The sequence below is a fragment of the Neoarius graeffei genome, chromosome 1 (genome assembly GCF_027579695.1).
Source record: "Neoarius graeffei isolate fNeoGra1 chromosome 1, fNeoGra1.pri, whole genome shotgun sequence".
NCBI classification, from domain to species: Eukaryota; Metazoa; Chordata; class Actinopteri; order Siluriformes; family Ariidae; genus Neoarius; species Neoarius graeffei.
This window is the reverse complement of record NC_083569.1, coordinates 55,678,506-55,691,948: the sequence shown is the minus strand read 5'-3', so window position 1 is coordinate 55,691,948 and position 13,443 is coordinate 55,678,506. Positions and strand designations below refer to the sequence as shown.

The window sequence follows — 13,443 nt, the reverse complement described above, 5'->3', positions numbered from 1 at the left end:
ATGATGAAAACTCGAGGCAGGAGTGTCAAAATACAGATTTATATCGACATTACTGAAGGTAAAAAGAAAGGCTCAGTATGGTTTGTACTGAAATGGATCATCATGTACCTTGGCTCCTAAACAAGTCTCAAAGTCCTGCTTCATTTCTGATACGGCCACTTTGTCCTGTGGCCGCTTCGGCCCACTGCAGCAAGGGTCAACTGTGCTGAGATCAAGTTCAACAACCTGAACAAAAAGAGAAGACAGAAATAAAACAAATGAGCTATGTAAAGATGACAATAAGAGGATCTCAATGGATGCCACCAAATGAACACACCATGAAGGCAAGGCACATATGTATAGCAAAAAAGACAGTTTGAGGTGATTTACAAATAGAATTTAAAAAAAAAAGGCATTAAAGTATTAAAAAGTAGGGCTGTCGAAGTTAACGCGATAACGCATTAATGCGATCTCAATTTATCGCGATAAAAAAAAAAATGGTGCAGTTAACGCAAATTCTAATTTGGCTCTGTGAGTTACCCGTAGTTCATGTTGAGGCTTGTCGCGCGCTGCTGCAATAAGAGTAAGTGATGGAGAGAGGTCTGTTAAACGGGAAGTTTCATTTCAAAAGAAGAGTGTGATTGAGTTGGTTTTGGTATGCACTTTGCAGTTCTAAAATACTTTTGTAAAGTGAGATTTCAGTATGCTGTAGCACTGTGATAGGACACTAAATGTCTTTATTGAAGTCCAACTGCCCCTCCTAGAACTGCCACCTTATTGTGGTGGAGGGGTTTGTGTGCTTGAATGATCCTAGGAGCTATGTTGTCGGGGGCATTATGCCCCTGTCAGGGTTTCCCAAGGCAGACAGGTCCTAGGTGACAGGCCAGACCAAGAGCAGTTCACCAAAAACCCCTATGGAGAAAAAAGCAAGGACCGTGACATCGCCCGGTATGATGCAGCCGGGGCCCCACCCTGGAGCCAGGCCCGGGGTTGGGGCTCGTATGCGAGCGCTTGGTGGCCGGGCCTTTGCCCATGGGGCCCGGCCGGGCTCAGCCCGAAGAGGTGACGTGGGCCCGACCTCCTGTGGGTTCACCACCCACAGAGGTAGCAGTAGGGGATTGGTGCAGTGTGGATTGGGTGGCAGTCGAAGGCAGGGGCCTCGACGACCTGATCCCCGGACACAGCGGCTGGCTGTTGGGACATGGAATGTCACTTCGCTGGGGGGGAAAGAGCCTGAGCTTGTGCGGGAGGTTGAGAGGTACCGGCTAGAGATAGTCGGGCTCACCTCCACGCACAGCTTGGGCTCTGGAACCCAGCTCCTCGAGAGGGGCTGGACTCTCCACTTCTCTGGAGTCGCCCGTGGTGAGCGGCGGCGGGCTGGTGTGGGCTTGCTTATAGCTCCCCAGCTCAGCCACCATGTGTTGGAGTTTACCCCAGTGAACGAGAGGGTCGCCTCTCTGCGCCTTCGGATTGGGGAGAGGGCTCTTGCTGTTGTTTGTGCCTACGGGCCAAATAGCAGTATAGAGTATCCGGCCTTCTTGGAGTCCCTGGGAGAGGTACTGAGGGGTGCTCAGACTGGGGACTCCATTGTGCTACTGGGGGACTTCAATGCTCACGTGGGCGACGACAGTGACACCTGGAGGGGCGTGGTTGGGAGGAACGGCCTCCCCGATCTGAACCCGAGTGGTGTTTTGTTATTGGACTTCTGTGCTAGTCACGGTTTGTCCATAATGAACACCATGCTCGAGCATAGGGGTGTCCATAAGTGCACGTGGCACCAGGACACCTTAGGTCGGAGGTCGATGATCAACTTTGTAGTCGTTTCATCTGATCTCCGGCCCTATGTCTTGGACACTCGGGCGAAGAGAGGGGCTGAGCTGTCAGCTGATCACCACCTGGTGGTGAGTTGGATCCGCTGGCGGAGGAGGAAGCTGGACAGACCTGGCAGGCCCAAACGTATGGTGAGGGTCTGCTGGGAACGTCTGGCCGAGCACTCTGTTGGGGAGGTCTTTAACTCCCACCTCCGGGAGAGCTTTTCCCAGCTTCCGAGGGAGGCGGGGGACATTGAGTCCGAGTGGACCATGTTCTCTGCCTCCATTGTGGACGCAGCTGTTCGGAGCTGTGGCCGCAAGGTCTCCGGTGCCTGTCGTGGTGGCAATCCCTGAACCCGGTGGTGGACACCGGAAGACATCAAGTGGTGGTGGACATCAAGCTGAAGAAGGAGTCCTATCGGGCCATGTTGACCTCCGGGACTCCTGAGGCAGCTGACGGGTATCGGCAGGCCAGGCGTGCTGCAGCTCGGGCAGTTGCGGAGGCAAAAACTCGGAACTGGGAGGAGTTCGGGGAGGCCATGGAGAAGGACTATCGGTCGGCCTCGAAGAAATTCTGGCAAACTGTCCGGCGCCTCAGGAGGGGGAAGCAGTACTCCGCCAACACTGTTTACAGTGCGGGTGGGGAGCTGTTGACCTCGACTGGGGACATTGTCAGGCGGTGGAAGGAACACTTTGAGGATTTCCTCAATCCCACCGTCATGTCTTCCACTGAGGAGACTGAGGCTGATGACTCAGAGGTGGACTCGTCCATTACCCAAGCCGAAGTCACTGAGGTGGTTTGCAAGCTCCTTGGTGGCAAGGCACCGGGGGTGGATGAGATCCGCCCTGAGTATCTCAAGTTTCTGGATGTTGTGGGGCTGTCTTGGTTGACACGCCTCTGCAACATTGCGTGGCGGTCGGGGACAGTGCCTCTGGAGTGGCAGACTGGGGTGGTGGTCCCTCTTTTTAAGAAAGGGGACCGGAGAGTGTGCTCCAATTATAGGGGAATCACACTTCTCAGCCTCCCAGGGAAAGTTTACTCCAGGGTACTGGAGAGGAGAATTCGACCAATAGTCGAACCTCGGATCCAGGAGGAACAATGCGGTTTTCGTTCTGGTCGCGGAACACTGGACCAGCTCTATACCCTTCATAGGGTGTTCGAGGGTTCATGGGAGTTTGCCCAACCAGTCCACATGTGCTTTGTGGATCTGGAGAAGGCATTCGACCGTGTCCCCCGTGGTATTCTGTGGGGGGGTGCTTCGGGAGTATGGGGTTCGGGGCTCTTTGCTAAGGGCTGTCCGGTCCCTGTACGAACGGAGCAGGAGTCTGGTTCGCATTGCCGGCAGTAAGTCAGACCTGTTCCCAGTGCATGTTGGACTCTGGCAGGGCTGCCCTTTGTCACCGGTTCTGTTCATAATTTTTATGGACAGAATTTCTAGGCGCAGCCAGGGGCCGGAAGGAATCCTGTTTGGGAACCACAGGATTTCATCTCTGCTTTCTGCGGATGATGTTGTCCTGTTGGCTTCTTCAAACCAGGACCTTCAGCATGCACTGGGGCGGTTTGCAGTCGAGTGTGAAGCGGCTGGGATGAGAATCAGCACCTCCAAGTCCGAGGCCATGGTTCTCGACCGGAAAAGGGTGGCTTGCCCTCTCCAGGTTGGTGGAGAAGTCCTGCCTCAAGTGGAGGAGTTTAAGTATCTCGGGATCTTGTTCACGAGTGAGGGAAGGATGGAGCGTGAGATCGACAGGCAGATCGGTGCAGCCTCCGCAGTGATGCGGTCGCTTTACCGGTCCGCCGTGGTGAAGAAGGAGCCGAGCCAAAAGGCGAAGCTCTCAATTTACCGGTCGATCTACGTTCCGACTCTCACCTATGGTCATGAGCTTTGGGTAATGACCGAAAGAACAAGATCGCGGATACAAGCGGCCGAAATGAGTTTCCTTCGCAGGGTGGCTGGGCGCTCCCTTAGAGATAGGGTGAGAAGCACAGTCACTCGGGAGGAGCTTGGAGTAGAGCCGCTGCTCCTCCACATCGAGAGGAATCAGCTGAGGTGGCTCGGGCATCTTTTTCGGATGCCTCCTGGATGCCTCCCTGGGGAGGTGTTCCAAGCATGTCCCCCCGGGAAGAGGCCCCGGGGAAGACCCAGGACACGCTGGAGGGACTATGTCTCTCGGCTGGCCTGGGAACGCCTCGGTGTTCTTCCCGAGGAGCTGGCCGAGGTGTCTGGGGAAAGGGAAGTTTGGGCTTCCATGCTTAGACTGCTGCCTCCGCGACCCGGTCCCGGATAAGCGGAAGAAGACGAGACGTGAAGTCCAACTGCAATTTATTTTTGTTTGCAGAGTACTGTTAAGTCCTATAGGCTGTGACTGAATACAACTCCAGCACAATTGAAGTTTTATTTCATTTTTATTTTCTTTTGTCACACATGTCTGAACTGAGACACAGTACTATGTGACTACGTTTTATATTTGAGACTACAGCTCCCTAATCCATCACAAAATCCAATTTTGTGTTTTGTATGTTCAGTACTGCCTAGTATGTAAGTGAATAAACTCCCTTACCATTTTCTCTTGTCCCAGCAGTTTTTAACAAGTACTTTTAGCATAAAATGTGTTCACCATTTTAATTATAACATTTCACTTTAAAAGCCTTATTCATTTACATAGATTTAAAAAAAAAAATGCAATTAATCACGATTAACTATATGAAATTCTGAGATTAATCGCTTGACAGCCCTAAAAGGCAACTGAAGAGAGAAAATAAAAACAAACATTTAAATTACAGAAATTAAGGTAAATACAAGTATTTAAGAAGTAGGCAAGTTCAGCGTAAGGGAGTAGCAGTAAATATTGCAGAAAATGTCTTCTGTTGTGGCACTTCCAGGGCACCGTGACGACCGATTCCATCTAAAAACAATAAAAACTAAAACCTGGGGGCATCGTGGCTCAGTTGGATAAGGTGCCATACCATAAATCCGGGGACCCGGGTTCGATTCCGACCTGAGGTCATTTCCCGATCCCTCCCCATCTCTCTCTCCCGCTCATTTCCTGTCTCTACACTGTCCTATCCAATCCAATAAAAAGGTGAAAAAAGCCCCCCCCCAAAAAAAAAAAAACTAAAAGCTGCTTCTCCATCCTTTGCATTTTGTTTCAGCTGAACTAACCGATGAGTTACTAACAACCTGAGTCTTGCTAGGCTTATATTGCTTGAGCACATCGAGTAGGTACATGTTGGTCTTCATAAAAAATAACAGTGTATGCGCGCGCTTGCACGTGTGTGCACACCTTAGTAAATTCTGGATCCTGAGCCTCATTGGTGTAGTCCCTAAACATGCCAGCTGCTTTCAGGTACTGTGTAATGTAACTCAGCTTCTCAGCATCTCGCCCTAATCATACACAAAAAGCCATTACATCTCTCATTTAGAAAGTAGAAACAATTATATCATGTATATGGCCAAAAGTAAGTGGACACCTGACCAATAACACTCATACATGCTTGTTGAATGTCCCGTTCCAGATTTATTCCCCCTTTGCGGTTATAACCACCTCCACTCTTTTGGAAAAGTTTTCTACTAGATTTTGGAGTGCGGCTGCAGGGATTTGTCCATTCAACCACAAACATCAGTGAGGTCAAGCACTGAACTTCTGGCCATATATTGTATGAATTTGACAGAAAAATACATACGTTTGAACAGATGATCTGAAATCAATGCCAGTCTACCTGTTTGCTCAAGATACTGGACACTGATGTGGTCAACAGGAAAGAAGGCGGCTGTAGCACCATACTCTGGGCACATGTTGGCAATAGTGGCACGGTCTGCGATGGAAAGTTGAGCTACACCAGGCCCAAAGAACTCCACAAACTTTCCGACCACACCAACCTGACGCAAATGCTAGAGGAACAGGTTAAGAGACAAGCCACGTTTACTTTACAAATGAATCGTCATATTCTAACAATGGACCTCGTTTATCAAGATGGATACAAACAGATTTATGCATAAATCAATCAATCATTCGCATGAGCATTTACACAAGAAATTTGGTATTTATGAAAAACTTGTAAATTTGCAAAAAAAAAAAGTGCTTGTATCCTTCTTGTGCACCTGAGTGTTTGCCAATTTACGTCCAAGACGACTGATATAAACCTTAACTCGATCAACTTCAAATCGTATAATTTACATGGATTACTGCACTTATGTAAATGCAATATATGGTCAAGATTAAATTGTTCATTTTTTATGATGTTTACAGCATGTAGCAGATACCCTGATGCAGAGCAACTTATAGAAGTGCTTTGGAGTCTTAAACACACATCCTCATGCTAGCTCTCTAAGACAGGGAATAAGAATACAATCGAGACCATTTTGGGAAAACCAGTTATTTTATATTATTGGCATTAATTCACGAACATAAAAAATAAAGAAAGTGAACCAACGAAAACCCATAAATTAAGACAAATAAAAATCATTTAATTGTGACAAAAGAAATGCTGCCATATACAGTAAATGGAGTACAGCTGTAAACAAACAAATGCCTCAGCTTTAGATTTGAGGCTCTCTTATTATCCATTCCATCCATCCATTATCTGTAACCGCTTATCCTGTGCAGGGTCACGGGCAAGCTGGAGCCTATCCCAGCTGACTATGAGCGAGAGACGGGGTACACCCTGGACAAGTCACCAGGGTGTATGCATCAGGGCTGACACAGAGACAACCAACCATTCACACCTACGGTCAATTTAGAGCCACCAATTAACCTAACCTGCATGTCTTTGGACTGTCGGGGAAACCGGAACACCCGGAGGAAACCCATGCTGACACAGGAAGAACATGCAAACTCAACACAAAAAGGCCCCTGTCGGCCACTGGGCTTGAATCCAGAACCTTCTTGCTGTGAGATGACAGTGCTAACCATGGCATCACCATGCCGCCCTCCCTCGTAGTAATATAATGTACAGTTCCCTCCTAAAGTATTGAAATGGCAAGGCCAGTTCTTTTGTTTTTGCTACACACTGAATACATTTGGGTTTGAGATAATGAAACAGGGTTTCCTCAAAAGTATCGTAGCACAAAGATCATTTAATGGTAGAGCGAGCAGCACAATGAACACACTCTCCTAGTTAAGATGCTTTTGGGAAACCCACCGCAGAACATCAGCTTTCATTTCCTGATAATTAGATCTACACTACCGTTCAAAAGTTTGGGGTCACCCAGACAATTTTGTGTTTTCCATGAAAAGTCACACTTTTATTTACCACCATAAGTTGTAAAATGAATAGAAAATATAGTCAAGACCTTTTTCTGGCCATTTTGAGCATTTAATCGACCCCACAAATGTGATGCTCCAGAAACTCAATCTGCTCAAAGGAAGGTCAGTTTTATAGCTTCTCTAAAGAGCTCAACTGTTTTCAGCTGTGCTAACATGATTGTACAAGGGTTTTCTAATCCTCCATTAGCCTTCTGAGGCAATGAGCAAACACATTGTACCATTAGAACACTGGAGTGAGAGTTGCTGGAAATGGGCCTCTATACACCTCTATTGCACCAAAAACCACACATTTGCAGCTAGAATAGTCATTTACCACATTAGCAATGTATAGAGTGGATTTCTGATTAGTTTAAAGTGACCTTCATTGAAAAGAACAGTGCTTTTCTTTTAAAAATAAGCACATTTCAAAGTGACCCCAAACTTTTGAACAGTAGTGTACATGTGTTAAACAACTTAGAACATGGCACCTTTTGTTTGAACCCATCCATTCTTCAAGTGATCAAAAATACTGGAACTTGCCTGTCACATGTTCATTGTTACTCAGGTGTGCCCTGTTAGCATCACAAAGTAAGAATGCAACAGTTTGATGTCAGGCTGTCGCTGGCTTGATGCAAGTGTTGCAAGAAAGTGTCATTCACGTCAACACCATCTGTTCCAATACTTTTGCTCAACTAAAGGCTGAGTGCCACGTTTTAAATTGTTGAACACATCTAGAGTTAAATATCAAGAAATGAAAGTTGAAATTCTGATCCATCATCTCACTCATCTTTTGAATTCAAAACCAAATGTCTATTATAGAGGACTGAGCAATGAAATATTTTTATTGGCATACAAGTGAGTTGAAATAACTTTCACTTGTTTTTTTTTGGGCTTCACTCTGCTCAACTGTTTCGTGCTTACAACGGTGTCTGGACTCGAACTTCTACGGAGGTTTGTGGGTGTCACTAAATATAAATCAGTTGTTGCATGTACACACTTGGTAATTTATGGGTGATTGGCATCAAAATCGACACACTCAAGCACTGAGAAAATGAGCGTTTATTTTATACAAACTTTCACTTTACCAAAATATTGATAAATGAAGCCTAATATTCTTATACTCTCTGAACACTTTAAATAAAATTTAAAAAAAAATAATAATAGTACCTTTGTGACAGTTAGAACAATATCAGTGGAGGTGATGTACTTGTTGGGCGTGCCCTGGAGTTTGTACCCAATGACCTCTGGGAGGACCAAACTGATTGGTTGACCCAACATAACCGCCTCAGCTTCAATACCTCCCACACCTGCTCAGACACAGTGACAGTACACCTTGCTAGAATTCATTGCTCTTCATAAGTATTTGTACACAGAAATGTTAAGATACTCTCAAGCAAAAAACCAAACTGCATAGTTTAAACATCTACACTATATGGCCAAACATGGACATATGACCATACACCAACAGGTGCTTTTTGAACATCCCATTTCAGATTTATTCCTTTGCTGTGATAATTCCATTCTTCTGGGAAGGCCTTCCACTAAATTTTGGAATGTGGCCATGGGGACGTAGGGACTTTTTCCATTCAGCCACAAGAGAATTAGGGAGGTCAGGCACTGATTTTAGGCGAGGAGGACTGTTCTGCAGTCAGCATCCCAGTTCATCCAAAAAGTATTCAGTATGGTTGAGGTCAGGACTCTGTGCAGGCCACTTGAGTTCTTCCACTCCAACCATAGCGAAAGATGTATGCATGGAATTATTTTGTGCACAGGAGCATCATCATGCAGGTTTGGGCCTCTTAGCTCTAGTGAAGAGAAATCTTAAAAGGTTAAATACAATGACATTCTATACAAGTGTGTGCTTCCAACTTGGTAGCAACAGTTTGGCAAAGACCTACATATTGGATGTGATGGTTAAGTGTCCATTTTCGGCCATGTAGTGTACTGTACTGTGTAAAAGTCTGAGGCATGTGTAAAGAAATGCTGTAGAACAAATATGCCTTCAAAAATAATTAAATGTTAGCATTTATATACATTTAAAAAAAACTATAAAGAGCAGTAAACAGTAATAAATGAAACGGTCAATATGTGGTGTGACGACCCTTTGTTTAAAAGTCAATTTTTTTTATATTTTCAGGTACAGTTAGTGCGGTTTTATGAGAAATGAGCTAGAAAGTTTTACTGAGCATCCTGCAGAACCAGTCACAGTTCTTATGGACACTTTGTCGAACTTGCTTCTTATTTCTGCAGCAAAACCCAGCAGCCTTCATTACTTTTTTTTTTTGGTCTGAAATGTGTTCTCTTACATAATCTGCTGTCTTCTTTAACATCTAACTTCTCATCTCTGTAGCCGCTTTATCCTGTTCTACAGGGTCGCAGGCAAGCTGGAGCCTATCCCAGCTGACTACGGGCGAAAGGCGGGGTACACCCTGGACAAGTCGCCAGGTCATCACAGGGCTGACACATAGACACAGACAACCATTCACACTCACATTCACACCTACGCTCAATTTAGAGTCACCAGTTAACCTAACCTGCATGTCTTTGGACTGTGGGGGAAACCGGAGCACCCGGAGGAAACCCACGCGGACACGGGGAGAACATGCAAACTCCACACAGAAAGGCCCTCACCAGCCACGGGGCTCAAACACGGACCTTCTTGCTGTGAGGCGACAGCGCTAACCACTACACCACCGTGCCGCCCACATCTAACATTTTTCTCTAAAATTTAATTTTGTGCTGGAAAACTACAATTTTTTTTTCCTGACTCAATTATGTAGAAGTCACAAAATAAAAAAATCTATAACAAAGTCTGTACTCAAAAATGGTGAGTAAGACTTTTGCACAGAACTGTATCTGAGGTTATTCTACATAATATTCATTTAACAAGATACATTCCTAGTGGTGATGTTTAAAATGTATTGTTACAACTAAACTATCAGCCCTAAAGACTGCAGCTGTCCACCTTCAGTGAAACACTCACCCCAGCCCAACACTCCCAGGCCATCAATCATGGTGGTGTGTGAATCAGTGCCCACTAGGCTGTCAGGGTAATAGTAGCCATCCTGCTGAAACACGACCCGGGCTAGATATTCCAGGTTCACCTGATGCACTATTCCCGACCCTGGAGGAATGATGCGCATATTCTGGAATGCCTTTGAACCCCACTGTGGACAAAAGGGTAAAAGTTATCACTCCTTGTTAAGATACGTAGGAATAACTGCCTGCAAGTATTTTAACGTCATCTCAAAAAGTTAAAATAGAATGTGGGGTTACCTTTAAAAACTCAAAACGTTCCTTGTTTCTTTCAAATTCAAGTTCTTGGTTTTTCTGGAGACTATCAGACCTGGAATTAGTTTTAACAAAAAAAAAAAAGTCAACGTGTGGGTCAATAAAAACAGGTACCCTATCAGATTGGAACTGGTGTCATACACATCAACAGTGCTTCTATTGCAGGGGTTTTCAAAAAGTGTGGGAGAGTCAGCCCCCCCTCAGAGAGCAAATAAACAACAGCGCCCCCCCCCCTACAATTTTTCTTGTTGCTATATTTAATGTTCCATTCGTATTTTAAAAAATGGTTGTTGTACACTTTTTTCTTTTACACATTTTAAACATCTCATCTCATCTCATTATCTCTAGCCGCTTTATCCTTCTACAGGGTCACAGGCAAGCTGGAGCCTATCCCAGCTGACTACGGGCGAAAGGTGGGGTACACCCTGGACAAGTCGCCAGGTCATCACAGGGCTGACACATAGACACAGACAACCATTCACACTCACATTCACACCTACGGTCAATTTAGAGTCACCAGTTAACCTAACCTGCATGTCTTTGGACTGTGGGGGAAACCGGAGCACCCGGAGGAAACCCACGCGGACACGGGGAGAACATGCAAACTCCACACAGAAAGGCCCTCGCCGGACCCGGGGCTCGAACCCAGGACCTTCTTGCTGTGAGGCGACAGCGCTAACCACTACACCACCGTGCCGCCCATTTTAAACATCTGTGCTTTTTAAAAAAACATCTTGTTTTACACATTTTAAACATCTCATAGCATCGTTAGCTAGCACCTCTTGGCAGACAACACACTGTGGCAGTGGAGCATCTTCAGATCCAGTCCATGAAAATCCAAACTTTAAATAATCGTGGTCATACTTCCTGCTTTTTTTGCTTGGCCCAGACTCTGTCTCCTCACTCACTGTAGCTTGAGGTACTAAAAATCGATCCATTTTGTCTCTGGCAAAGGCTAGCTGAAGTTTGCTAAATGTCCGCAATAGTAACTTATTCTGGTTTATTTTTCCTCACTTTGCATCCCCCCCGAAGAACTCTGGCACCCCCTAAGGGAGGCGCACCCCACACTTTGAAAAGCCCTGTTCTAATGAATATAAAGCTGCTTCTTCTCGTATGTCAGCTGTAGTTGACGGTTTACTGCAGATTTGTTAGCTAGTTCAGGAGAGCTACCCAAAGTGGGCATCGAGCAGTTCCTACCCAACCATTCACACACATTCACACCTACGGTCAATTTAGAGTCACCAGTTAACCTAACCGCAGGTCTTTGAACTGTGGGAGAAACCGGAGCACCCGGAGGAAACCCACACGGACACGGGGAGAACATGCAAACTCCACACAGAAAGAGCCCCCGCCAGCCGTGAGGTTTGAACCCGGAGCCTTCTTGCTGCAAGGTGACAGTGCTAACCACTGCACCACTGTGCCACCAATACAAAGCTTACATAATATGGACATAACTTTGAAATATACACTGCCTGGCCAAAAAAAAGTCATGCAGTCTCATTTCATTGGACTGCCTTTAGCTTTGATTATGGTGAGCATTTACCATAGCATTGTTTCAACAACCTTAATGTCACAACATTTATTTCCATCCAGGACTGGATTAATATTTCGCCAAGACCTTGTACTGAAGACGGGAGACTCAAACCACTCTACAATCTTCTCCAGCACTGCCCAAAGAGTTTCAATGGGGTTAAGGTCAGGACTCTATGGTGGCCAATTAATGCGTGAAAATGATTCCTCATGTTTCCTGAACCATTCTTTCATTATTTGATCCAAATGAATCCTGGCACTGTCATCCTAGAATATACCCGTGCCATCAGGGAAGGAAAAAATAAATAAATAAAATTAAAAAATCCATTGATGGGATAACCTGGTTATTCAGTATATTCAGGTCATCCGCTGACTTCATTTTGACTCATCTGTACTCAGACATGACGTTTTCTGTTGCTCCAGTGACCAGTCTTTATGCTCCATAGCACATTTAAGCCTGACAAACAAGCGACTTTATTATGGCCACACAGCTGTTTAGTCCCAATCTTGTAAGTTCCCATCATATTGTACATGTGGAAATGCTCTTGATTTCATTATTAAACCTAGCTATGAGTTCAACTGTCGATTTTTTATGATTCGACTTCACCAAGCAGTTGAGGTGATCTCTGATCACGTCAAGAGATTTTTTTATTTTCCTGACCACGTTTCTTCCACACATACCCCTTTTCCACCAAATCAGTTCCAGGGCTGGTTCGGGGCCGGTGCTGGTTCACACAACTCGTTCAACTTGCGAGCCAGCTGAGAACCAGTTTGCTTTTCCATAGCTCGCGGTGCTAAGGGGAGTCACGTCATTACGTCGCTGTGTACATCAGTTACGTCGCTGTATACGTCAGTTACATCGCTACGTTTGCATAAACCTTGGCGCGAATATCGAAGCAAAAACAGCACGGAAGAAACAGCAGCAACAACAACAATAATAAATGACTTCACGTTTGTACAGCTGCTGCTTCTCGGCGCTTAAAAATGGCAATCTTTCGCGGTCTTATTGTTGTTGGTCTTAACAACTCCGCCCCCCCGCTGACGTAAGCAGTTCTTTCCTCTGGCCCAGCAGAGAGTTGTTGCTAGCCTGGAACCGGTTTTTCTGGCCCCAGAGCCAGTTCTTTGTCAGTGGAAACAGAAAACCCGGTTCCAAACTAAGCACTGGCCCCGAACCAGCCCTGGAACTGCTTTGGTGGAAAAGGGGCAAAAGTCAACAGTTCTCCATTATCCTTCCAGGTTTTAATAATGCGTTGGTCAGTTCTTAACTAGGCCTGTGTTCAAAAAAATCGATTTTCCGATTCTGGATCGATTCGCATATTAATTACTTAGGATCGATTCGTACGTTCAAAGATCGATTTTTTTATTTTAATTTTTATTTTTAGTACATTTCCCCCCGTGACCCCCGTCACGTCATCGAATTCTCGCAGGCGCACTCGGTGTGCGACCTCAAACAAACATGGCGTCGGAGAGTAGTGATCGAGTTAGCGAAAACTTTCTGAAAACACCACCGCCTCTCAAGGCTCCAGTCTGGAGATATTTCGGGTTCCGAAAAGAAAAAAAGACACAGATGCGCTCGACAAAACCAACG

At 45.7% G+C, this 13,443-nt stretch overlaps 1 protein-coding gene across 3 annotated transcripts in view; it reads right to left on the bottom strand.

Annotated features, from left to right (window-relative positions):
- The window catches only part of aco1 (aconitase 1, soluble), a 48,091-nt gene that overhangs the window by 12,305 nt on the left and 22,343 nt on the right, over positions 1 to 13,443 (bottom strand). For all 3 annotated transcript variants that reach the window (XM_060934984.1, XM_060934991.1, XM_060934978.1), the window contains exons 5-10: positions 10,311 to 10,380; positions 10,018 to 10,201; positions 8,202 to 8,341; positions 5,509 to 5,680; positions 5,073 to 5,173; positions 109 to 225 (exon numbers count right to left, since the gene is read on the bottom strand). In XM_060934984.1, coding sequence (XP_060790967.1) covers positions 109 to 225; positions 5,073 to 5,173; positions 5,509 to 5,680; positions 8,202 to 8,341; positions 10,018 to 10,201; positions 10,311 to 10,380 — 784 coding nt within the window. The remainder of the gene's footprint in view (positions 1 to 108; positions 226 to 5,072; positions 5,174 to 5,508; positions 5,681 to 8,201; positions 8,342 to 10,017; positions 10,202 to 10,310; positions 10,381 to 13,443) is intronic.